The 25,651-nt window shown below is 42.5% G+C and overlaps 1 protein-coding gene across 1 annotated transcript; it reads right to left on the bottom strand.

The window, feature by feature from the left end:
- Positions 1-20,797: 20,797 nt before the first annotated feature.
- On the bottom strand, positions 20,798-24,790 carry LOC146685308 (dehydrogenase/reductase SDR family member 13-like). The gene is made up of 6 exons (XM_085441099.1): positions 24,592-24,790; positions 23,635-23,753; positions 22,986-23,109; positions 22,046-22,218; positions 21,663-21,816; positions 20,798-21,512 (listed from the first exon to the last, which is right to left on the bottom strand). Exons 1-6 carry the CDS (start codon positions 24,716-24,718, stop codon positions 21,253-21,255), a joined length of 957 nt encoding a protein of 318 aa, XP_085297225.1. The 5' UTR covers positions 24,719-24,790; the 3' UTR covers positions 20,798-21,252.
- Between the last annotated feature and the right edge of the window lie 861 nt (positions 24,791-25,651).

Below are 25,651 nucleotides of genomic sequence, written 5' to 3'. Positions count from 1 at the left end.
TAAAGTTCTATCTTATCTCTTATCTTAAACGGGATGAAACTGTGCAACGTTCATGTCTTCAGCGAATCGTTTGATCAGGGAGTCTTTCAAGCCTTTTTTCCCGTCTGAAGCCACCAGAGTAAAACTGAACGTGACGACAGACACCTTAAAAAAACATAATAGCTATAAATGAGAGTCGATGCCTGTGTGGTTTCTGCTGACTGCTGGCCCTGTTCGATTTCAGTCTGCAAAATGGAAAAAATGAAGGTAATTTCCATCATTTGAATAGAAAGATTGACAGGATAAAATGAAGCTGAGTAATGAGAGTTTGCAGCAGGCAAGAGGGAGCTGAACGAGAAGCTTTCACCTCGTGGGTGGAAATGACAGATTTCAGTCAGACCTGAAATGTTTTTACTGAAACGAGTGACGTCCCCGCAGGATAAAACACAGCACTCAATTCAACATATAATTGTTTTAGACACATTTTCCAAAATTAATCCTGATGTAAATTTGTTGATGTATGGATATCTAATCAAGAAATTGTTTTGGGGAGATAAAGTCTTGTCACGGTTCTGGGTCAGTTTGACATTCTGAGTTATGTTTTGGTTTATTTTTGAATGATGAATCTGCGTTTCAAGTTACTTTGGTGTGTTTGGTTGTTTTCTTATTCTCTTAGTGCTTGTGGTGATGATGATGTTCTATGTTCCAGCTTATTCTGGTTTACTTTTAGTTCTGCCCGTGTTACGTCTGTGTTTCTTAGTCTGCGTCCTTGTGTCTTATTTCCTGTTTTATTGTGAAAGTCTGTCTTATGTTGGTGTGTGCAGCTTTGCTCCCCCTGTCTCGTTAGTCCAATTTCTCCCAGCTGTGTCTCCCTCCTGTTGCCCATTCCCTGATTACCGCCCTGTGTATATTAGCCCTGTGTTTTCCTCGTCGTACCCTCAGAATTATGCCTGTGTGTTTAGTTCTCAGTGTCATTGGTCAGGTCATGTTTTCGTTTATCACCAGTAAAGCTAAGGTTCTCAGTTTCAATTCAGTCTCAGAGTCTCGCATTTGGATCCTCCTCTCCATCCGCCTGCACACAGAGCCCTGACAAGTCTTCTGTTTTGGATCAGTAGTTTCAGCTGTTGGTCTGCTCCCGCTACTGGGATAACTTGTGTCTTTCCATTAGGTCAAACTGGAAACTGTCATCGATAATTATTTTTAGGAGTCCACTCGGACGTGGACCGTGAGCCATGACACTGTAACGAGCGTGTACCCCAGCTGACCATGTTCAGCACTCTCAGACTGCAGCGGACATGTTTATCCAACCTTCATTTACTGAATCCAGCAGCCTTACAGCCACCATTCATCATCCTTCAGTTGATTTTCAGTTGCAGGCCTGGCGTGCGTTAAGCAGATCACACTCAGGCTGGTCTGGACGGGCTATAAGTGGGTTTTGTTACCTGCCTTCTGTTATGATTTAAACCAGTGATTTTTAGTGATTTGGCCCATTCAAAGTAACATTTTCTTTACAGCATATCTAAATAAACTTGCCTATAAACGCTTTCCTCTCTGCCTCTCCTCCTTCACATTTACAACCCAAGAAGGAGCTCCTAGGCAAGGCAAGGCAAGGCAAGTTTATTTGTATAGCACAATTCAACAACAAGGTGATTCAAAGTGCTTTACAGAGACATTAGAAACAAGAACAAATAAAAAGCATGATTTAAAATTGAATAAAACAAGCAAATAAACTAACTAATTAACAAACAAACAAACAAACAACAGTATATAAAATCAAAACAGATAAAATCAGAACAGTAGATAAAATCAGTAGTTAAATGTAAGTTTTGAAATTTAAGCTTAAAGTGTGGATTTGGTGCTTTATTCAAATGCAGCTGAGAACAGGTGAGTCTTCAACCTGGATTTAAATAAACTGAGTGTTTCAGCTGATCTGAGGCTTTCTGGGAGTTTGTTCCAGATATAAGGAGCATAAAAGCTGAATGCAGCTTCTCCGTGTCTGGTTCTGACTCTGGGAACTGATAAAAGACCGGATCCAGATGACCTGAGGGATCTGGATGGTTCATACTGGGTCAGGAGGTCATTGATGTATTTTGGTCCTAAACCATTCAGAGCTTTATAGGCCAGCATCAGAACTTTAAAGTCTATCCTCTGACGGACAGGCAGCCAGTGTAAGGACCTCAGAGCTGGACTGATGTGGTCCACTTTTTTGGTCTTAGTGAGGACTCGAGCAGCAGAGTTCTGAATGAGCTGTAGTTGTCTGACTGATTTTTTAGGTAGACCTGTAAAGATGCTGTTACAGTAATCAAGCCTACTAAAGATGAATGCATGGACTAGTTTTTCCAGGTCCTGTTGAGACATCAGATCTTTTATCCTTGATATATTCTTGAGGTGATAGTAAGCTGACTTTGTTATTGTCCTAATGTGTTTTTCTAAGTTTAGGTCTGCATCCATCACTACACCCAAATTTCTTGCCTGGTTTGTGGTTTTTAGATGTATAGATTGAAGTTCTCTAGTGACCTGTAATCGTTTTTCTTTGGCGCCAAAGACTATTACCTCAGTTTTGTTTTTGTTTAGCTGGAGAAAATTGTGGCACAACCAGTCATTGATTTCCTCAATGCATTTACCAAGAGCCTGTACAGGGCCTCGGTCTCCTGGTGACATTGTGATATATATTTGTGTGTCATCTGCATAGCTGTGATAGTTTATTTTGTTGTTGTTTATAATCTGTGCCAGTGGGAGCATGTAGATGTTAAACAGAAGGGGTCCCAAGATGGAACCTTGGGGAACTCCACATGTGATACTTGTCTGCTCAGATGTGAAGTTACCTATTGATACAAAGTATTTCCTGTTTTCTACGTATGTTTTGAACCAGTTTAGTACAGTTCCTGAAAGACCTGTCCAGTTCTCCAGTCGTTTGAGTAATATGTTGTGGTCAACTGTATCAAATGCTGCACTGAGATCCAGTAAAACTAGGACTGACATTTTTCCACTGTCTGTATTCAGACATATGTCATTAAACACTTTGGTCAGAGCGGTTTCAGTGCTGTGGTTCTGTCTAAAACCTGACTGGAAGGCATCGTAGCAATTATTCTGTTTTAAGAAGTAACTGAGCTGTTGAGAAACTGCTTTTTCAATGATCTTACTTAAAAACGGGAGATTTGAGATCGGCCTGTAGTTGTTCATTTGTGTCTTGTCAAGATTGTCCTTTTTCAGTATAGGTTTGATTACAGCAGTTTTTAGTGATTCTGGAAACACACCTGATAATAAAGAAAAGTTGACGATCTGTAACAGGTCTGACTCTAAAGTCTTTGAGACCTTTTTGAAAAAACTTGTTGGCAGGACATCTAAACAGCAGGAGGAGGAGTTCAGTTGACCTAAGATGTCCTCCAGGTCTTTGCTGTTAATAGGTTGAAACTGTTTCATGGTGTTTAAACAGTTTTTTGGTGGACACAGTACATATCCTGGATCTGCTGTTGATGTACCAATTGCTTGTCTAATTTTTTGGATTTTTTCAGTGAAGAATTTGGCAAAGTCATTGCAGGCCATGGTCGAATGAAGTTCAGCTGCCACTGACACAGGAGGGTTTGTTAGCCTGTCAACTGTAGAAAATAAGACCCGAGCATTATGGCTGTTTTTAGTGATGATGTCAGAGAAGTAGGACCTCCTTGCACTCCTCAGTTGTAAATTATAATTGTGAAGTTTCTCTTTATAGATGTCATAGTGAACCTGGAGGTTTGTTTTTCTCCATCTGCGCTCAGCTTTCCTACACTCTCTTTTTTCATTTTTCACCAGTGTGGAGTTTCTCCATGGAGACTTTTTCCTTCCAGAGATAACCTTCACCTTAATGGGAGCAATAGTGTCCATTACATTTAACATGTTAGCATTGAAGCTATTGGCGAGCTCATTGACTGAACCTTTGGACAGGTCAGGTGTTAATGGGAAGACCTGGTTAAAGATCTCACTACTGTGTTCAGTTATACACCGTTTTGTGATCACTGTTGTTGATATATTTGTGTGGGCTGAGATTTTACTTTCAAAGAAAACACAGTAATGATCAGACAGGCCCACATCAGACACAGTAACCTTTGAAATGCTCAGGCCTTTGGAGATCAGAAGGTCAAGAGTGTGTCCTCTATTATGTGTGGCCTCTGTTACATGCTGAGTCAGCCCAAAGTTGCCCAGAGTGTTACTCAGGTCTTTAGTCCCTTTGTCCTGAGGGTTGTCCACATGAATGTTAAAATCCCCAGCAATAATTACACAGTCAAAATCAACACAGATCACAGACAGCAGTTCACTGAGGTCATTAAAAAAGTCTGTGCAGTATTTGGGAGGCCTGTAAACATTAAGAAACACAACTTTGGATGGGGCCTTCAGCTGTAAAGCCACATATTCAAAAGACTGAAAACTTCCAGGAGATAGCTGCTTACATTGAAATGATTCATTAAATAAGACAGCAACCCCTCCTCCTCTCCTGCTCGCCCTGACCTCACTGATAAAACTGTAGTTAGGAGGGGTCGTCTCGATGAGAACAGCTCCACTGTTACTTTGGTCCAACCAAGTTTCAGTTAGAAACATAAAATCAAGGCTGTGCTCAGTGATTAAATCATTAATTAAAAATGTTTTCCCAGCTAGAGATCTAATGTTTAATAAAGCCAACTTAAGTGTTTTAGAGGCATTACTTGTCCCCTCGTGTTTGGGAGCAGTCTGTGGCACACAAGGTATGTTTACTATGTTTAAAGATCTTTTAGAGTGCAGCTCTCTGTGTTTTGACCAGGCCACATGTCTCCTGTCACCTAAAAGTACAGAAATTTTAAAACCTTCTAGTAAACAGGGTCCCAGCTTCTCCTGGGAAAAGTCACCACTGCCATAATCCTCACAGCCCGGACCCTCCACACATCACACATCAGACTGTGGAGACAGGGCATGAAGAGGAACTAAGGGGGGCGAGGCTGGGCAATGTGACTTCGATTGCTCTGTTGAGGGTGGGGCTCGATGGCGAACCTTTGGCCGCTCTGGTGGGGGGTTTATGGGGGACAAAAAGGGATTGGGACGGGGGGTAGATCTGAGCCCAGCATTGACCCGCTCCATCATCTCCTCAGTGAATTTCAGGTGTGGGGAGGAGGGAGAAAGGGAGGGGGAGGAGGGTGATGGCCTGTCAGGGGTTTGGGGGATTGGGGAAGGTCGTGGTCCCTGGTCCTGGTCGTTGGTGTTGTTGAGAGAGTTGGAGGCAAATAGGGACCCCTCTTCTTGCCTCAGATGTCTCTCCTTTCTGAGGCTCTTCCTCAGATGCCATGGATGTCTCTCCTTTCTGAGGCTCTTCCCGGGTGGGGGCAAATGGAGCTCCTCCTCAAGGTTTCTGCTGGGCTTTGTCTGTTCTTGGAGTACTGTTTGTTCCTCTTTATGAGATAACTCCTCGTTTATCTCAGCCTTGGCACCAAGCACAGATGGATGACGTATGGAATAAAACAAGTTGGAGGTGAACAGTTTCACCCCTGACTTGTTAAAATTAAATCCATTTGCTTTGAACAGATGCCTGCGTTCCCAAAAAATATTAAAGTTGTCGATAAAGTGCACTGAGTGGTCAGCACATGCTGATATAAGCCATTTATTCAGTGTAAACAACCTGCTGAATCTCTCGTCTCCTCCTCTGACCGGCGGTACAGGTCCACTGATGAATACAGCTGCATTCAGAGAGTTTACAGTATTTAATAATCCAGTAAAGTCCCGTTTCAGAACCTCCGACTGTTGTTTGGACACATCGTTTGACCCTGTATGCAGAACAATGTTTGTCACAGTTGGATATTCATCTGCAATTTGAAGAATTCTCTCCTTCAGGTTGTTGACCATATCGTTAGGAAAGCAGAGGACTTTAGTGTTCTTACCGCACATCCTTTGTACATCCTTTACAGCAGAGTCACCCACAATCAGAGTTTCAGGCCTAGCCTTTAGCTTTCCCTGTGGCCTTTCACTTTTCAACAGATTTTCAGACCTTATTTCGCTGCTTTTAGATGGATGGTTGTCCGATATAGATCCAGGGTCCTTTGATAGTGGAGCAAATCTGTTCTGCAGTTTCACATTCAGTTGTTTTGGAGGTTTGTTGTTAACCTTCCTATTCACGGTTGTCCAGTCCTGTTTCCTCCCGTATACAGGGGTAGAAGAGCTTCTCTGTCTCGTAGGAAGTGAAGGCCAGTCGGTTTCAGAGATTTCAGCTCGCTGTGCCCTCCTAATGTTTTGTTGTTTGATTTCTGGTTCCTGCCTTTATGTCACTGAACGTCCTCCTGGTGTTAGGGTCCGTCTGGTCTTTCTTGGCTTCCCTCTGTTGGTCTGTGTGCTTTATTATCATTTTATTTGATTATGGGAATGCCATTGTTGGGTGACAGAATTCATTCATTTGTTTATGCTGAGTGGATCTGCTAATGAGCAGGTTCAACTTTATGGCTGTGTTTTGATGACAACCATCCCAAAAACTGCTTAAAAGATCCAGGGTCAGGTCAAATTTTGCCATTTGATCTGGTTCAAGCATGAATCCATATAAGGAGAACAACAGCACCGCTTACAACCACAAAGCTCTCCACAGAGTGGTGGGGTATGCGGAAAGGATAATTGGAGGTGAGCTTCCCTCCCTCCAGGACATCTACAGGAAGCGCTGCCTGAGGAAAGCGGGGAGGATCATCAAGGACTCCAGTCACCCCAGCCATAAACTGTTCAGACTACTTACATCAGGCAGGAGGTTCATCAGTATCAGGAGGTTCATCAGTATCAGGAGGTTCTGCAGTATCAGGAGGTTCTGCAGTATCCGGTCCCGAACCAGCAGACTGAGAGACAGCTTTTTCCATCAGGCCATCAGACTGCTGAACACTTCATAGACACTTCACCTTCACTTACCAGAACCTCAACATCATGCACTCCATGCTGTATATAAATTAGGCCTGCATAATAAATCGAAAATTTATTGTCATCACGATATCAGCCTGTGCGATGGGCCCATCGCAAAAGACAGCATAAACTGTGATAATTGGGTACCTTAAAATGTTTACACACGTGCTTTAAATAATTTACCAATCAAAGAAACCTCTTTACACATTTGACCAGTCGTATAGAGCCCTTCACGGCATTAACCAATCAAATGGATTAGAGGCCCGCCTCCTACTCAGGTGGGGAGCGAACAACGCTGCAGCAACGAGTCAGAGTTGTAAAGGCCTGACGCATGACGAGAACGCTACTGACTATGAACTCGTGCCTAAAAAAAAATTTAAAAAAATAGTACCTCGCTTATTTGGAGGTACTTTGGATTTGATAAAGACGCCGTTCCCCAAACACAGGTGCTCTGCAAAACTTGCCGAACACTTGTGGCAACCACCAGAGGAAACACGACTGATCTCCACCATCATCTTCAACACAACCACAGAGAACAGAGTTCCAGAAAGACAGGGCTAGCTAATGTCGCTAATGTTAAGACAAAGAGCGCCGCAGTCCAACAGCCGTCTCTGTATCAGAGTTTTTCAAGTGGAACTCCTTACGAGAAAACGTCGAAGCGCTACAAAGAAATAACAGAGGCCATTACACATTTTTTGACAAAGACATGATGCCTATAAATGCAGTTAGCAGAGAGGGCTTCACCAGTCTGATACATAAAGTGGACCGGAGATACCGCATCCCCTCACGAAACTACTTTTCCCATGTTGTTATTCCACAAATGTACGAAACATGTTTGAACTGAGCCAAGCTGAAAACTACGCAAGCGCTACAGTAAAGTTTCCTCTCCAGTTTTGACTTACATCAAACTGCTTGGTGAGTGGTTAAATGATGAACAGCTGCACTGAGATCATTTGCAGTATAATTTAAGTTTATTTAAAACTAATTCTAGAGACCGGGAAGGATGTCTTTCAGAATTCAAGCCTCAGAAATGTTTTTATGGGGGCAATGTTTCAATGTTAAAGTGCACCTTGTTGTTACTCTGCTAATACAGCAGCTTTCTCTAAATAAAACTGTTGCAGTAAAATGGAAATTATGTATTTGGGTTTTTTTGGGGTTTTTTTGCTATTTATTTTATCTCAAGTCATATCGTTATTGCAGTATTGATCACAGTTATCGCACATCGCAGGTTTTGTTAATATCGTGCAGCCCTAATATAAATGCCACTTGTTTTGCACATTTCGAACTTCCAACCTCTGTATATTTAATTTAATTTAATGTACATACACACACATAAATATTTAGTATACATATTCAGTAATGCGCATACACTCTTATATTTGTACATATATTTATTGTTATAATCCTCAGGTTTAGCCATTCTTATATTTTGCCTGTTTATGTTATTGTATTTTGCACACCTCTGTTGCTTGTGAAGCTCGCACACAAGAATTTCACTCGCATGTGCTGTACCAGTGTACCTGCACATGTGATGTGACAATAAAAGAGATTTGATTTGATTTGATTATGACCTGACCCTTAACCCCATTTTGTTTCAATGCACCTGAAAATAACGTGTGTTTAATTTTGTTGTAAATACGGGGGCAAAAGGGAGGAGACTGCATTTAGGGTCAGGCGTGGGTACTTAAGAGGTTAATAGAAGGGCTGTGCCCTTTGTCCCACTGTGGTTTTGTGTCTAAGCACTCCATGTAACTAGTTTTACGTGCGTTTTCCAACTACATGAATGTCCTATTGCTGTGTGATTTATTACTATTACTGAAGGTTACTCTCCATACCAACACCAACACCAACTGGATGTTTAAATCTTAATATAAATGAGTAACAGTAGGTGGACATTAGGTAAAGCTGCACTTTTTGCAGTGATCTCATACAGAAAACTATTTGCGCGTATATAAAACAGGTCCGCGGCTCTGAACCGTAGTAAAGGGACCTCTGGCTGATACGTCGGGTTCGTGTCGGCTTGTAGCTGAAAACTAGCTTTACTTTGTTGTCTGGGTCAACTTTGCTAGCGAGAGACAGAGAGAGGCGTTGAAAGGCTGCTCCAACGGAACTTATTGTTTCAGAGGAAAACACGAACACGGTGTACAGTCGAGTCTTAATAGCTTACTTACAGCTGGTCTCGTCAGGCTCTCTTCTTGGCTGAAGTGGTTATTATTATATTTACATGCTTCCAGCTCCTGTTTCTGCTCGGTGACAGCTCGTACTTTTCCTTTTTCTCCCTCCCTCGCTCACAGACACATCACGAGTATGGCAGTCCATTCTCCCTGCAGCACGGACTACACTGCCCATCAGGCTACATGCTTTAGGCCGATGCCTGTAACACTCTGCTATTGCCTTCATATTAAAATCAGTTTTAAAAATATTCCTTCACGTCATTATGAGATGGGAGATTGAGACACAGGAATTAGGGCCTCTTAATGCGTGTTTTGTTTGGGTTTCCACCGGCGTGGAATTACCAAAAATTGAGGGTATAACCAAAAATGTTGTGGCGAGCTCAGACAAGGAGGAGACAGAGGTGTCGTTTGGTCCAGGGAGCACAGCCGTTTATTTTCCAACAGAAACACGCCGCCGCTAACCATACTGCTCGGCATAGCTTAGCACAACAACAACAACAACAAAAAGGCGCTCTCTCACCCAGGAAACACACAGTCGCAGAGAGAGTGCGTCGCCCTGTAACCATGGCAACCGTAACGCTGCCGCCTGGAACAACAGAACGTAGCTGTCAAACAAAACCCAAACAGTCCTGACCCGCCACAATATGAAACAGGGAAGTACCGCTGTGTAATCCATTTATTTCAACAAAGTAACTGTATTCTGAATACCACCTTTTTAAACGGTAACTGTAACAGAATACAGTTACTCATATTTTGTATTTTAAATATGTAACGGCGGCACATGTATTCCGTTACTCCCCAACACTGGTGGACACACAGGTCTGGGAACAATCGCCTCCAAATTCTTTGATTTGTTGTGAACAGTGAGTTGAAACAACAGCACACTGACACAGAGTCATGGTGGGAGAGGGTGGAGGGAGCTTCGGCGTCGTCATGTTCAGATCAAACAGCTTTTAGAGCAGCACAGTTTAGCAGTCACCTGAACACGAAGCTGCTCTCTGATCTGTCAGTTAACCTGAGTGAACCTGACGCCTCATAAGTCAGTGGAGGTTTGACTGTGTGGAGATCAACCGTTTTCACTTTAACTGGAACCAGACTGTTCTCCCTGTTGGTGTATGACGTCTGTGATGGCTGCACGCAGCAACACAATTCAAATACTTGGGTAATATTAATTTTACCTTTTTGTTTTATTTTTACATTGTGCTTTAAAGCTTCTGTGATCATGTGTTAACCTGTTTACCTGTAATGCATGACAGCACTCAGCTTTAGTCCAAATGGTGGCATAGACTCTGTTTGTTTGTTATTTGATATGGTATATGCTATATTAATTATATTTCTGTTCTTTTTGAGTTAGCTGGCTGCCGCTCCAGTCCTTCCTGGTCTGGCTGAAAGAGGAGGCTGAGGGTGGAGCTGGTTTAAATGCAGAAGCCAATAAAATGGACTGAACCATCTATTGTGATCATGTAGGGGGGATGGGGCTCTTCTTGAATCATGGTTAGCTGTTATTTCTGTAGTTTACACCTTTGGTGTATATAATGGTTTATTCATTTGCTATATAACTGGAGCTGTTTCTCATCTGGGCAGGCAGAGTTATGTCTTGGTCTTGGATCTTAAAATACCTTGTTTTTGGCATTTTGAATTTTTGTAATCATTTTGTCCTTTTTGGGGTGTAATAAAACCCATTTTGAAGATTACATCTGTGCCTGTGTGTTCCTGGCTGCTCGGTCCATGATAACGTCCTAAACCAAAGAATGATGTGACGTTTTTAACTCTGAATAAACAGTCAGTTCTGCTAAGACAGTTTGTTGAGATGACATCAGTTTAAATACAAATTGAAAACACTAAGCACTTAAGCAGAGACAGACAAAGACTACAAAGAGATGTGAAATCACTACACAAAGACAGAGAAACAAAATCAAGCTTCAGCCATAAACAGTCCAACCGTCCCCCCTCCCCAAACTGGTCCCAGCAGACGGCCCCGCCCCTCCCTTAGCCTCCCTTCTGTCTGAGTTTTTTCTTCCCACTGTCACCAGTGCTTGCTCACAGGGTTTTGTTTGATTTTTGGGGAGTTCTCTGTATTATTGTAGGGCTGGGTATCGTCACAGATTTCTAGAATCGATTCGATTTTGATTCAATTCGATTCGAATAAGGTAACTTTTGCCTCAGACAGTCAGAAATATTATAATTCTGATCATGCATCAGTACATTTCCATGTTTTTATTTCTATAAAAAGAAAGCTGACACTTGCGAGGCTTCATCAGAGGTGTAAGCATCACAGCAGAGGCCTTTGTGTTAAAGTAGCTGAGGATAAAACACAGAAAAACATTAAGGTGACTTTCCTGGTCTGGGATTTTATAGCAGATGACCTTAAAAATATCCTGCAGTAGATCAAAAACGAAAGAAAACCATTAATCAACATCTGAACATTACCTGATGCTGCTGGAGTGAAGCAGAGCAAAGTTACAGCGGTTTTATTACAGACACAGCTGAGCGTGTTGCAATTTTGCATGATTTTAAAAAGTTTAAATTTGTTCAGCAGAAATGAGGCTTTCTTGTCAGAAGTAAGTAAATGAAAAAACAGCAGCTGACAGCGCTGTAAACAACGGTGGTCTTGTGCGTAATAAGCAACCGTCAACGGTTTAATTGGAAAGTTTCCGTTTTTCTCCCCCTCTTTTTCCCCCTCTTGTTTTTATGCTGCTCACTCTTGTCCTTGGTTTCTTTCTTTATTTCTTTCACTGCTTCGACACTCATCCACAAACAACATCCTTTATTTCCACACATACGCACAGCACAATCACGCACAGTCATGCGCTCAACGGCAGCACATTTACATCAGTCAGACAGCGCACACAGTCGTTTAGGACACACACACACTTAAGCCAAGCCTACTCATATTAGTAACTATGCATACACAAAGTCAGACTCAGGGAGCATCTCGCCACACATTTTTTCTCTCTCTCCTTCTCTTTATTTATGAACAAGTGACGTATTCTCTCCACCTGTCTAAGCGACGCACACAGCATACATCCCTAGTTATACACAGACATCTATGGGTACACTGAGGTTCATTACATGGAATATAAATGGAGCTGGCTCCAGAGAAAAGAGGTTAAAAATATTTAACCAACTCAAAAAACTACAGGCAGATGTTGTCCTATTACAAGAGACCCACAGACCTCTTAGAGGTTCGAATGAACTTAAAACACCTGAGTTTCCTAATGTGTTCTCAGCTTGTTATAATTCTAGACAAAGGGGAGTAGCAATTTTAATACATAAAAATATTAATTTCATGGTACTCGATACAGTTATAGATCCAGAGGGCAGATTCTTAATCATTAAACTATCTATACTTGATAAAAAGCTATGTATTGCAAGTGTATATGGTCCAAATGTTGATGATCCCTCATTCTTTCACGGTTTTTTCAGTGCACTCTCTGAACACTTAGATGGCACACTTGTTCTTGGAGGCGACCTCAACCTTGGAGTAACCCAGAGGTCGGCAACCCGCGGCTCCGGAGCCACATGCGGCTCTTTAGTCCTTATACAGGGAGTGCAGAATTATTAGGCAAGTTGTATTTTTGAGGAATAATGTTATTATTGAACAACAACCATGTTCTCAACGAACCCAAAAAACTCATTAATATCAAAGCTGAATGTTTTTGGAAGTAGTTTTTAGTTTGTTTTTAGTTTTAGCTATTTTAGGGGGATATCTGTGTGTGCAGGTGACTATTACTGTGCATAATTATTAGGCAACTTAACAAAAAACAAATATATACCCATTTCAATTATTTATTTTTACCAGTGAAACCAATATAACATCTCCACATTCACAAATATACATTTCTGACATTCAAAAACAAAACAAAAACAAATCAGCGACCAATATAGCCACCTTTCTTTGCAAGGACACTCACAAGCCTGCCATCCATGGATTCTGTCAGTGTTTTGATCTGTTCACCATCAACATTGCGTGCAGCAGCAACCACAGCCTCCCAGACACTGTTCAGAGAGGTGTACTGTTTTCCCTCCTTGTAAATCTCACATTTGATGATGGACCACAGGTTCTCAATGGGGTTCAGAGCAGGTGAACAAGGTGGCCATGTCATTAGTTTTTCTTCTTTTATACCCTTTCTTGCCAGCCACGCTGTGGAGTACTTGGACGCGTGTGATGGAGCATTGTCCTGCATGAAAATCATGTTTTTCTTGAAGGATGCAGACTTCTTCCTGTACCACTGCTTGAAGAAGGTGTCTTCCAGAAACTGGCAGTAGGACTGGGAGTTGAGCTTGACTCCATCCTCAACCCGAAAAGGCCCCACAAGCTCATCTTTGATGATACCAGCCCAAACCAGTACTCCACCTCCACCTTGCTGGCGTCTGAGTGGGACTGGAGCTCTCTGCCCTTTACCAATCCAGCCACGGGCCCATCCATCTGGCCCATCAAGACTCACTCTCATTTCATCAGTCCATAAAACCTTAGAAAAACCAGTCTTGAGATATTTCTTGGCCCAGTCTTGACGTTTCAGCTTGTGTGTCTTGTTCAGTGGTGGTCGTCTTTCAGCCTTTCTTACCTTGGCCATGTCTCTGAGTATTGCACACCTTGTGCTTTTGGGCACTCCAGTGATGTTGCAGCTCTGAAATATGGCCAAACTGGTGGCAAGTGGCATCTTGGCAGCTGCACGCTTGACTTTTCTCAGTTCATGGGCAGTTATTTTGCGCCTTGGTTTTTCCACACGCTTCTTGCGACCCTGTTGACTATTTTGAATGAAACGCTTGATTGTTCGATGATCACGCTTCAGAAGCTTTGCAATTTTGAGACTGCTGCATCCCTCTGCAAGATATCTCACTATTTTTGACTTTTCTGAGCCTGTCAAGTCCTTCTTTTGACCCATTTTGCCAAAGGAAAGGACGTTGCCTAATAATTATGCACACCTGATATAGGGTGTTGATGTCATTAGACCACACCCCTTCTCATTACAGAGATGCACATCACCTAATATGCTTAATTGGTAGTAGGCTTTCGAGCCTATACAGCTTGGAGTAAGACAACATGCATGAAGAGGATGATGTGGACAAAATACTCATTTGCCTAATAATTCTGCACTCCCTGTAGTGCGGCTCTGGGTGGTTTGGGAAAATAAATTATAAGTATTTAGCTGAAGTGTAATTTATTTATGTTAGTTCTTTTTTAACTTGTAGTTCTAAATTGGAAGATTATTGTGATATTGAAATATAAAAATAAAATTATATTAAATTATTTTTCCTTTGCTCAAAATAAGTGTCACACTCGTGGAAGCCGGTGTAGCCGCCGAAACGCCGTGCATTTATCGAGGCCAGTTATGGATCTTCGGATCCACATTATGTCAGCAGCTCCACCGTGAACTATGTTAAAAACAAACACCGCTCACGCCTCACAGACGACAGCTTACAGTCCTGCATAAAGATGAATGTACAGCCCCGATTTGAAGATGCTGTGCGCAGAGGTTCGGGAGCAGAAGTCCCATTGTAAATATATCACGGCAGACCCGACGATGTTTCCATGAACACGCTTTTCACACATGGTTGCTGTACACATACAGCCGGCGTCCGCCTCCCCTGCAGCAGCGCTGCAGGCCACGCCCCGCCACACACCTTAACCTGGTAAAATACATATTTAGGCAGAATTTTGCAAATATCTCTTTTTCATTTTGTAGCAGCATAGAGCTTTTTTCCAATTATTTTTTAAAAGTCAGGTCAAGGCTCCAAAAGCTCAAAGGCGATATAACAGTTTGTGTTTGCTGGATCATTGTAGTTCAGCTTTCCTTTGTTATGTTTCTTTAAGAGCTCAAAATGTGTTCATTACATAAATAAAATGTAATTTTCTCTGTAGCACTTCATGGATTTCATAAGCAACACACTATAGTTGTTCACACAAAGCATAAAGGTAAAAAACAATATACACAGTGTTATCTTCATTTTAGATGTCAACAAGTATTTGCGGCTCCCAGTGTTTTCTTTTGCGTGGAAACTGGCTCTAAATGGCTCTTTGGTGTTAAAGGTTGCAGACCCCCGGACTAAATGAAGACATGGATAGGCTGAACACAGCGGGAACTCAGCGTAATTGGCAGTCCACAAATATAATCAAACAGTATATGAGCGACTTTGGCCTTCGCGATGCATGGCGCTCCCTTCACCCCACCAGTAAGGAATATACTTTTTTCTCACATGTCCATCACTCTTACTCTCGTCTGGATTATTTTTTGGTCAGCAGCTCACTGCTGAACGACATTTCAGACACTGAGATTCACCCTATAGCTGTCAGCGATCATGGTCCTGTATCTTTAACACTAATGCACAAGAATAATACTACGCCAAGAAAAAACTGGAGATTTAATACATCACTGCTTAAAGATGAAGACTTTATTAAATATTTTAAAAAAGAGTGGACTTCATATTTGGACTATAATGACACTCCCGAAACATCAGCTTCTGTTCTATTGTAAGCAGGGAAAGCTGTGATGAGAGGTGAAATCATTTCTTTCTCATTAGATTAAAAATCTCATTTCCAAGAGAGACCTGGCAAACACACTTAAGATGCGATATGATACCGGTAAGTTAACCAGATGTTAATGCAAGTTAGTGTGAGTGGATAGGGAAAGGGTGTAGCGGATTCTTATCTGGTGTGAAGTTAATACAGCCACGGAGTGATGTTGGGGTCGCGGTAAAGCTGTCCGTCCACGTAGAGCCGGTCCACGGCAATGACAGCGCGGGAGCCCTTCTGGATGATCTCTTTGGGGAACTGGTCGTTCACGCTGAAGTCCGTTCCTTTTAATTCCCTTCACCTGCTCCTTTTGTTTGAAGTGGCCGAATTTGGCCACGATAGGACGTGGTCTCCCGGCCGCAGCCCGCATGGGGCCGATGCGATGCACTCTATCAAAGGCGATGTTCTTCACCGCAGCTTCAGGTGGGTTTTGATGAAGCTTTTCACCGTGGTCTCCGCGTCCTCTCCAGCGGCTTCTGGAATACCAGAAAATACCAGATTATCACGCATGCTACGAGCTTGTAGATCGATAACTGTTTCTTTTATTTTTTTATTTTCTCTATTGAGCTGGGTAACATTATCTGTGAGACATTTCACCGACTCCCTTAGTGTGGCATTTTCAGCAGCAAGCGTTTCCACCTGCTGCTGGCTGAACTCCAGGGATTCAAATTCCCGGTGAAGAATCTTGGTGAAGAATCTCCACCAAGGACAGCCTTGCATCGAAACTGGACAATCGCTTGTCGATTGACTCCCGTATGTCGGCAATATCTTTGCCGGCTGCCAATGTTGTGCCGGGGAAATCTGCCAGGCGACATTTTTTTCGGCGTCTGAGATTTGGCCGGGGAAGCTGCACTCTGGGTCTTCTTCATCACGAGATCCTGGAAGCACTGATCGATGTAATCTTGGAGAGCCTCTAAACTATCCCCGTTGTACTCCAGGGTGTTGGAGAGGATTTAGACAAATATTGTTAGTTATAAGACAATTGATAAGTGTATTTGGTAATACTGAAGCTCAAAGGAGTTTGTTCAGTTCTAAGCTACCATTCGCTTTAATTTTCCGCCAAAATCTCCGGCGTCTGACGTCAGTTACAACATGAGTCGCTTACCTTGTCCGTCACTTCCGTCACAAGTGATGATTAATTATTTCTATTCATTTCAATTATTAATGAAATAAGTCTGAAAGATGTGGTTAAAAAATTAATAGGAGGGTGTGGGAGAGTTTGTGGCATATAAAGCACTAAAATAAAAGTTGACTCATGATGTTCCACACATGAAGCCAGAGTCAAGACATTTTACAAAGTACTGTGTGATAACCATCAAAAAGTACTCAAAAACACCTTCGAACATAGAGCAGCTTTTAAGGAAGACTTCTGTGCTTGGTGCTGAACTGGTACAGCATCTGTACAGATGTGAACACGAATAATACTGAAGAAAACAGATTTAGTGTGACTGTTTCAATAAGACAGGTTTCAGTAAGCAAGCACTGCAGTGTGAATACATGCGAAACTCTGATATTCTGTTTCCTCTACAATAAAAAGCAGAAAATAACACAGTAAATATATAAAGCAGTCGGACAGAACATCCTTTCCATGTTTTCAAAAACATTTAAACAAAGAAGAAACAAAAATTCAATTTCTGTTTGTCACAGACGCTAAATTAAACTGGATTGAAAATAAAAGTGGCTCCTGGTATTTCAGGCTTAGGAAACTAGGTGGCAGCAGCACAACATGTCCAAAAGAGTTTCTGTGCTCTTCAACATGCTCCGAGTTTCAGGCCCACACTTCCTGCACAGTAACACCCACTCAGAGGTTTGAGTCCTGCCTGCAACATGGGGTGCCCCATGGGCTGAAGGGTTCTCTGTGGATGGAGGAACAACAGGGTGAAAATCTCCTGGCACAGTTTCTGGACAGTCTCAGCCAAACCCCCTCATGTGGAAGATAGTGTCTCTGTTAGGATATATGTGTATAAATAAGCAGTAGTGCTGCTGTTTACTGTAACTGCACTGATATTTAATGGGAAGGTGTGCATAGATATGACGTGGTCTGGGTGTGGTGTGCTGGGAGCATATGACCTCATAAAGATATCTGCGATGAGCTGACATCAGAGCAGCACAGAAGTTTTGTTTACTTCACAGACTGAAGACGTGACTGCATGTACATCAAAGATCAATAGAAGATTGACTTTTCAGGGGAGAATGGAAGGTTTTTAACATCTGTTTACGATAACTTGATGGACAGTTTGAGAAATGAAGGCAGGAGTCTCTGTGGACTGTGATGTCCACACACAACGCTGTGATATGCAGTGAGAGTAGGAAGCAGGTGGACACCAAGTCCTAATAAAAGGGTCAAGTGAACTTTACTCAGGTGACATGAAAGCAATGCTGCAGCATCTATTGGGCGACCGTGGCTCAGGGGATTGGGAAGCGTATCTGTAACCGGAAGGTCGCCGGTTCGATCCCCTGACTCTCTGTCCTGGTCGTTGTGTCCTTGGGCAAGACACTTTACCCTCCCGCCTACTGGTGATGGCCAGAGGCACGATATGGCAGCCTCGCCTCTGTCAGTCTGCCCCAGGGCAACTGTAGCTACACCTGTAGCTGCCTCCATTATTATTGTAAGGGTGATGACCCAGATTCCAGTGCAGGTGAAGAATGTTCTCTGCAGTATGCGGGACTGTGACGCAGCTGATCTGATATCATGTCACATCGATGGAAAGGAATCCTGAAACAAAGAACCAGTTCAACACCAAAGTGTTCCCAGAGCTGCTCAGCAATCACAAGGCTGCAGGCTGCGAACACCTGCTGTGTTTTCACATTTGTGAGTCTGGATTGTGAGCTTTGATCACACCAACCAGTAGCACTAGTGTTGTTGTGACAGCGGCTGTGCACACTTTGTCACTTCAGCTTTTACTTAGATTATTTTACATGTTTCCACGACGCTGTGAAGAACGATCATAACAGATTTCAGGACTTTTGTCTAAATCAAAATTTAGCTTTGGCCTCAACCTGTTATTATCACTGAGCCAAAAGCTCGAACTTTTATGCCATTAAAAATGTGAAGAAAGACTAAATAGCAACTAGTAAAAGTAGAACTTTTAAACAGGGAATCAGAGGCTTTGCTCCATTTTACTGAGCATGGTGTGAATGTTGGTGCTGACCATGTCCACCTCTTTATCACTGCAGTGTACCTGCCGTCTGACAGCTGCCTCCAGCAGAAAAACACACCATATTACAAAGATCAGATCCCGTCAAACTGGTTACGTGGCAGTGAGTTCACTCTATTTGAATAGAGTGAACTCACTGCCACGCCACTTCCACAGTCACCAGATTTCAATCCAGTAGAGCACCTTTGGGCTACAGTGGAAAGGGGCAACATATGTCAGCGTAGACCCAAATCTTTACATCACATGGTTGAATCTATGCCACGATAAATGAAGATGGTTCTGAAGGCAAAAGGGGCTCAAGCTGGGAAGAAGCAGGGCTTATTATTAGAATATCCATCGAGTGCATAATGCTGCCCAAGGAGAAACCTGGAGTGTAATGAGACATGATTCTGCTGTTGCCAACAAACTCTCTCTCTGCACTACTTCTTGTTTCTATACCGATGACATTACCAGCTTGTAACTGAACTGTTTTGGAAGAAGGTATGATGAGAGTCCGTTTCCCACTGGGGCCTGAAACACAGGATCAATGTTATTATATTTATTATACAGGATGTAATGACATCAGTAAGGAGGTGATAGCCCAGGTTACAGTGCAGGTGAGGTCCTCTGCATACAACATGTGTAAGTAAGGTGCAGGTGTATGACTCAGTTACTTGGATATCATGCCACACACGGACACAAAAGAACCAGTTCTGCTGCTACACACCAAAAACATTCCTTGAGCCATTCAGTAATCACACACACACAAATCTGAGGCAGAGCTGCAGAGACACCCCACCCAGGCTCAGACAGAGGGCCAGATAGGAGAGCCTTCTGTGCGTCCACGATGTCTTAAAAGCAGCTGGCACCTGAACACCTGAGATCACAGATTCTCATGTGACAGGTTTTTGGGCCTGAAGCCCCGCCCCCCAAAAAAACAACAACACTAACAATGACATCAACACAAGATCAAATGTGTGGACGAGGTCATGACTCAAGTGAGAGACATGGAGTGACGTCAGTCAGGTGATGGGCCAGGTGAGGAACGCGTACATCAGACAGCAGAATGCACCTGCTGTTTTCACAGGTGACCCCGAATAATCTTTTCTAAAAAATACACCACCCATAAACAGCAAGTTACTGGTATAATAACAAAGTCAAGATTGCACACAGTAATGTGCTGTACATGATCTACTGTGTATAAGGAAATTTACATGTGACCACTCTAAGCCACAAATGAATAAAATGTCACAGCCAGACTTACATTCTGGCTGGTAAAGGAAAAACAAACTTCTGGTCCCATGAAAAGAGGCACACTTCCAACCTTGAGAACTCAGAATCAGGGAGACAGCCAAACGGATGTTTTTTTATATATACAAAAAACTTTTACAATGTTTATTTAACAGATAAAATAAGTTAAATGTCACCGTTATTATTGTCCGCCTGGAAACAGCGGGGGTCTCCAAATTCAGAGACTGCGTCCACCTGAGGCCTTCGCGGTCTAAGTGGGCGGGTCCTTTGAAAGCCGGGTAGGCTGGAAGTGAATGACTATGAAATTGTCAGAATTACTTCACGAGCTCTCTCGGTGGAGTGAAACTCTGCCGTCTGCTCCTTGCTATCTAAAGTATACCCGGACGCTGGCGTAAACTCTCGACCATCGCACGCTTCTGTTTAATCAGTTTTCTGTTTGACGTTTATTCCTCCTGAGGGCTTAATAAAGTTTTATTTAATCCAGTCATCTCAGCCAAACAGATTTACTCACGAACAAATAAAACACTGAAAAAAGCCAAACACTAACATTTTAGCTTATCTGAGTGACTTTTCCTGTTTAACCTGAGCAGCAAAGAACCGCGGGGGTTTGCCGTTCTCGTCGGCGCAGATATTTGAGGTTTACACAGCTACATTTTCGCCTGGAAATATGTTTAAAGTTTATTTTGCGACCCAGAAAGAATAATAAGAGTAACATTAAAACTAGCTAGCTGCCGCCATTGTTGGAAACTGGAACTTGCTGAGCAGCGCTTTGAATTCTGGGATATGGTTTTTCAGAGGGGCACTGAAATTTGTGATTCTCCCGGAAAAATCGGGACGGTTGGTATGTATTCCAAGAGGACAGATTCTAGTCGACATTTTTTATTAAGGCAAACTTCAGTAAGGACCTCAGTATAAACACAATGTACAAAGAACTCAAAAATATTTACATAAAAATACAAAATAAAAAATTATTTAAAAAAAAATATGACGAAACTATTAAAACGTGTTGCTATTGTCTCACAAACAGGTGACAGAACAGTAACATACCAAATATGCAGCAGCGCCCAATAAACACACCATATTAAAAAAAAAAAAAAAGACACTTGTGAACATGATTATTCCCAGCTTCCATCCTGCTGATGGCACTGCAACAACACCAATTCAACACCAGAAATGATGTTTAAATTTCAGAAAAAAAAGTGCTGAACAGCAGTTCTAGATGTTCATATAGCACCGTATCACCGATACTGTTAAAAGGACAGAATGACAGCTCATCGCTCATGGACTCGACAACCTGTTTATAGCGAGGTGAATAAATCTATCCCAGTCCACAGAGTTTCTCGCTGACCTCCCACAATTTCAGGGCCACCTTGTCATCTCGGGCATGAGCGGACACTTCCTGTGCCTCACAGCAGGAGAAGTACTTCCCGCTCAGAGGTTCGATTCCCTCCTGCAGGGCACAGTGCAGTGTGGTCTGAGCTCCCATCTCTGGGTCCAGGAACAGCAGCCAGGCCACAGGCTGGATGAAAATCTTCTGCCACAGGCCGACATTTCTAGACAGTTCAGTCCGGACAACACCTACAGGGCAGAAGGCAAAGAGCAATCACATACTTACTGCCTTTAGTGTTCAGTTTGGATAAAATGCTGATAGTAACAGTTGATTTAGCTTGAATTACAGTAATATATGGCCTAAAATGAGTGTTGATTAAAGGTAAACCAGTGTGTTACCTGGGTGGACACTGTAGCATGTGACATCGGTTCCTTTCAGCCTCTTGGCAAGCTCATGGGTGAAAAGCACATTGCACAGTTTGCTGTTGCAGTACGCATGGAAAAATTGCCAGCTGTATCTGCCAGTTCCCAGGTCTTTGTTTGCAACCAGAGCCTTAAGATACAAAAACAACCTTGTTAATAAGCTGTTCAGACAGGTGAAGGTGAAAGACGTGCAACAACATCACTTGTGATGTCATTATGATCACCTCTTCAGTCGTACTACTGAAATACTAGAGCAGAGCATTTTTAAAAATAAGAGTCCCAAAAGACGGAAAAAGGCTTGTTCCAGAGTGAGGATGGCTTTACATCTCCAAGCTCTCTTTAAATTATTGCAAACTCACGTTAAAGTCAATGTGTCCCCAGCAATGAGCCATGGAGGACAGCGTGATCACTCGTCCTCCCCCTGTCTTCTTCATCCTCTCCAACAGCAGATTGGTCAGCAGGAAGTGACCCAAGTGGTTCACCCCGAACTCGATGCCATATCCGTCCTCAGTCCGCCCGTCTGCCACCAATCCTGGGGACATATTGGAACAATGGTTTCTGAAATCTTTGTACTTCCTTGATCTCTTGAAGCTTGTTTTCTCTAGATTCTTCTCTGTCTCCGTAGAACAGACAAATCACCACTGCTGCTGCTCATCATTAAAAACTGTATTTGCACGTCTTTTTGACAGATACGGCAACTGTGATAAACTTGTCTGTCTCTCAAGTGGTTTACATCAATTTGTGTTTGAGGCCAATCTGGCTGCTTTGCACAACATAGCCGTTTGACGTCTTTGTGGCTATTCGGTGTCTTTTCAAAGTCGATTGTGATTATTTTGTGCTTCTGGTCACTTCTGTCTCTTTGTTGTCATTTGATGGTGAGTTTCAGACTCCAGAGCTGCCCTTTGTCACCCATCCTGTTCATACTTTTTTGGGCAGAATTTCTAGGCCCTCTCTGAGTGGAAGCTTAAGGTTTTGTTGATTTCAGCCTCTCAAATCTTTTTTTTTTTCTTTTAAACAAACGACCTGGTTTTGTGAACTTCATAAAGCAACAACCTCCAGCACACAGCTGTGATGAAAACACAAACAGGAGCAAGTCTGAGGCCATAGTTCTCAGGTGGAAAATCGGGAATGCTCACTCTGACTTGATCATTAGTTGATACCCCAAGTGGAGAAGTTCAACAAATAAATTTCCTCCTAATGGTGTCTGGCTCTCAGAGGTTGGTTTAGATGAAAATGGATGTATGGACCTCGTACTTGCAACTAAGTAGACATTGTGGTGTTGTGTAGTAGTGTGTGTACCAGCATTGTTGATGAGCAAATCCAGCCTGGACTCCGTTTTCAGGAATGTTTCGGCGAAGCTGCGGACAGACTTCAGACTGGCTAGGTCCAAGTGCACGTAGATCACGTCTGTACTTCCCGTTTGCTGGAAGAAGATCATTGTGATTCAGTGAAGGTTACATTTAACTTGCACTTCAGTGTTTCACTTCAATCCCTTTTTACTGTTTTTTCCTTAAAGCAACAGCTCAAACATTACCATCAATGAAAGAAGTGAACGCTTCAGCTCGTTTCAGCAGGATCATGTAAATCCCGTTAAAGTTCTGTGTGCATCGTTTTGTGCTCTCTGTCAGCTCCTCCTTTAAAAGGTTAACTCCTTTCACAGCTTCAGTCCTTTAAAATTGTCATATTGTACTTACTGAATGAATATAAATAAACAGTCATATCCACATACTACTTTAGCTTGTCTTCTTTTTCTCAGCTGCTTTAATTACCTAAAGCACACATCAGCCAGTTACAGCATGATAGGACGTTGTGTAACAAGCCTCCACTCCCTGCTGACGACTGCACAAGTTATTGTTTTAAATGTCAGTGCTCCTTTCTGAGAAACTTTGGATTAACTTTCATACAGCATGAGGAAATTGTGGCCAATGCATCAGTGTGTTCTTCTCACCGTTTCTATTTCTGCAATGGCAGCTGCAGCTTTGTTCCTGTTTCGGCAGGCCAGGATCACTCTGGCTCCTTTCCTGGCCAGATGCAAAGCCGTGGCTTTACCAATGCCCGTATTTCCTCCTACAGTAAGAGCAGGAAAAGAATAAGCAACATCTACCCAAACCATCACAAACAAGAACTATCATCCATGCAAGTGTTTAATGTGGTGTTATCTGAAGGCTAGTAGAAACCTGTCTAAATTGCAAACAAGAATTCTAGATTTTCACTTCCACCTTTGTTGTAAACTTCACTCCCGTCCAAAGTAAAAAGCACAAAAACAAAGAAAAACGCATCTTTAATTCTTTCATTGCAGCAATCACATTTGTGCAAATCCCGATTTTGCTATCGGCACAGATTTGTGGCATAAAAACTGGCCCCGACCTCAGAGGGAAGAGAGAGGAGGACGACGCTCAGGTTTAGATGAGAATTCCCTCTCTGTACAAACCCAGTTTAGAGATGCAAGTGTTAAACTGATTTTTACTTGAATTTAGAAATAACTGCTGAATCGGCTTAAATGTCATATTTACTGTTCACTTATTTTTGACGAGGTTTTTCCTGAAAGCCGATCTACATGTAGGTCGGTACCGTCGAAAGTCCGTCGTACTCGAAGCCTCTTTTTCGTGGCAATATTGAAGGAAACATACATTTAACGGCTTCTTTTCTTTTGCTCATCATCTGCAGATTTAACAAAACTTGTTATGTACCTTTACTCACTGTCGCTATCATAATCAAACACCAACATCCTTATCGCCTCGTAAGAGGAAGTAAAGAAACCTATGAAAGGAAAATCCGCTGAACGCTGCGAGCTGCACACACAGCAGCTGTTTGTAGGCACACTTTCTACACCTCGTCATTTTTGATGCTGGTGTCGTTAGCAGTCGGTCTGTTTGGTACAAACTGCGCTTGATGCCGGTCTCACCTGTGATGATGACGGTCTTCCCTGACATCGCGGCGTTTCCTTTGCATTTGGCCCTTTTGAAGAGAGTCTGTGTGAGGAGGACGTATGCTCCCAGAAGTACAACGGCCACAAACAAGAGGGGAACCATGGTGGATGTCGGCCGAGAACTTCGCGTCTGGCTGCTGAGCTGCGGATCTGTCTTTATGCACACGCCTGTCGGATGAGTTTCATCTGAGACGTGCCAGCGAGTCGCTCCTCGACCGGTCGGACCAGTTGTGGAATGACGTAAACGTCAGAGCACCGTGACCTACGCTTTTCACTCTGAACACCTGAGAAACGCATTCACCCCACCCGCGTGTCTCTTAATAAAGATTTACTGCGAAAGCATTTACAGAAAAATATGGAAAGCATGCAAACATCCCTCCAGATACCAAAGTGTCGAACTTTCACCTAAAATCTTCCATAATTAATAATTGCCTCTGATAGTTATAAGTCAGTGTAACTAATTCATTCTTTCACTGTCTAGATTTAGTTTTTAAGGAAACAAAACACAAAAATCACAAATGTAGCTGTTGCTGCTTTTGCTCCCAAAATGTAACTTATTCTAAAATAGTTTAATAAGAATGTTTCACAGCCTCTAACATATAGTCACAGTCAGTCGATCAAACCAACAATCAGATCTGCTTAGCAGATTTGGCTGTAAGATTTCCACATCAGTGAAAATGGAACTTTTCTGGTGAGCAGGACAGTGCTGGCATGAATACGTGCATCTGTATTTGTCAATGACTGAATCAGGCCTCTTTGGCTCTGACAAAACATGCAATATTTTTGAAACAACATGTTTTTTATCTGTGCTTGCTGCAGGGTTTTGTTTTGTGTCTTACTTTTTGTTCCCCACGTTTCTCTTCAAATTTCCCTCAGGTGTTCTGTGGGATTCAAATCAGGCAACATACTTGTTCAGGTCAGCGGTGTCAAACTTTATTCCCAAACTCTTGTTTGACATTGAAAGCATTTTTTAATCATTATCATGCAGGAATATCTCTAGATTGTTTACTCCACATGTTTTGCACTCATGTCTGGC

The sequence above is a fragment of the Copadichromis virginalis genome, linkage group LG19 (assembly GCF_057382275.1).
Source record: "Copadichromis virginalis isolate Kocher_CV1m ecotype Utaka linkage group LG19, C_Virginalis_male_GT1.1, whole genome shotgun sequence".
NCBI classification, from domain to species: domain Eukaryota; kingdom Metazoa; phylum Chordata; class Actinopteri; order Cichliformes; family Cichlidae; genus Copadichromis; species Copadichromis virginalis.
Note: the sequence above shows the minus strand (reverse complement) of the source record. Positions and strands in the feature narration are given on the sequence as shown.

What these genes read in the sequence shown, in the direction of transcription:
- LOC146685308 (XM_085441099.1), bottom strand. Translation starts at nt 24,718, where the DNA reads ATGGTTCCCCTCTTGTTTGTGGCCGTTGTACTTCTGGGAGCATACGTC. An exon ending in CCATTGCAGAAATAGAAACG is followed by an intron (nt 23,110 to 23,634) that starts GTGAGAAGAACA and finishes ATCTTCTTCCAG; the next exon opens with CAAACGGGAAGTACAGACGT. An exon ending in ATGCTACAGTGTCCACCCAG is followed by an intron (nt 21,513 to 21,662) that starts GTAACACACTGG and finishes TCTGCCCTGTAG; the next exon opens with GTGTTGTCCGGACTGAACTG.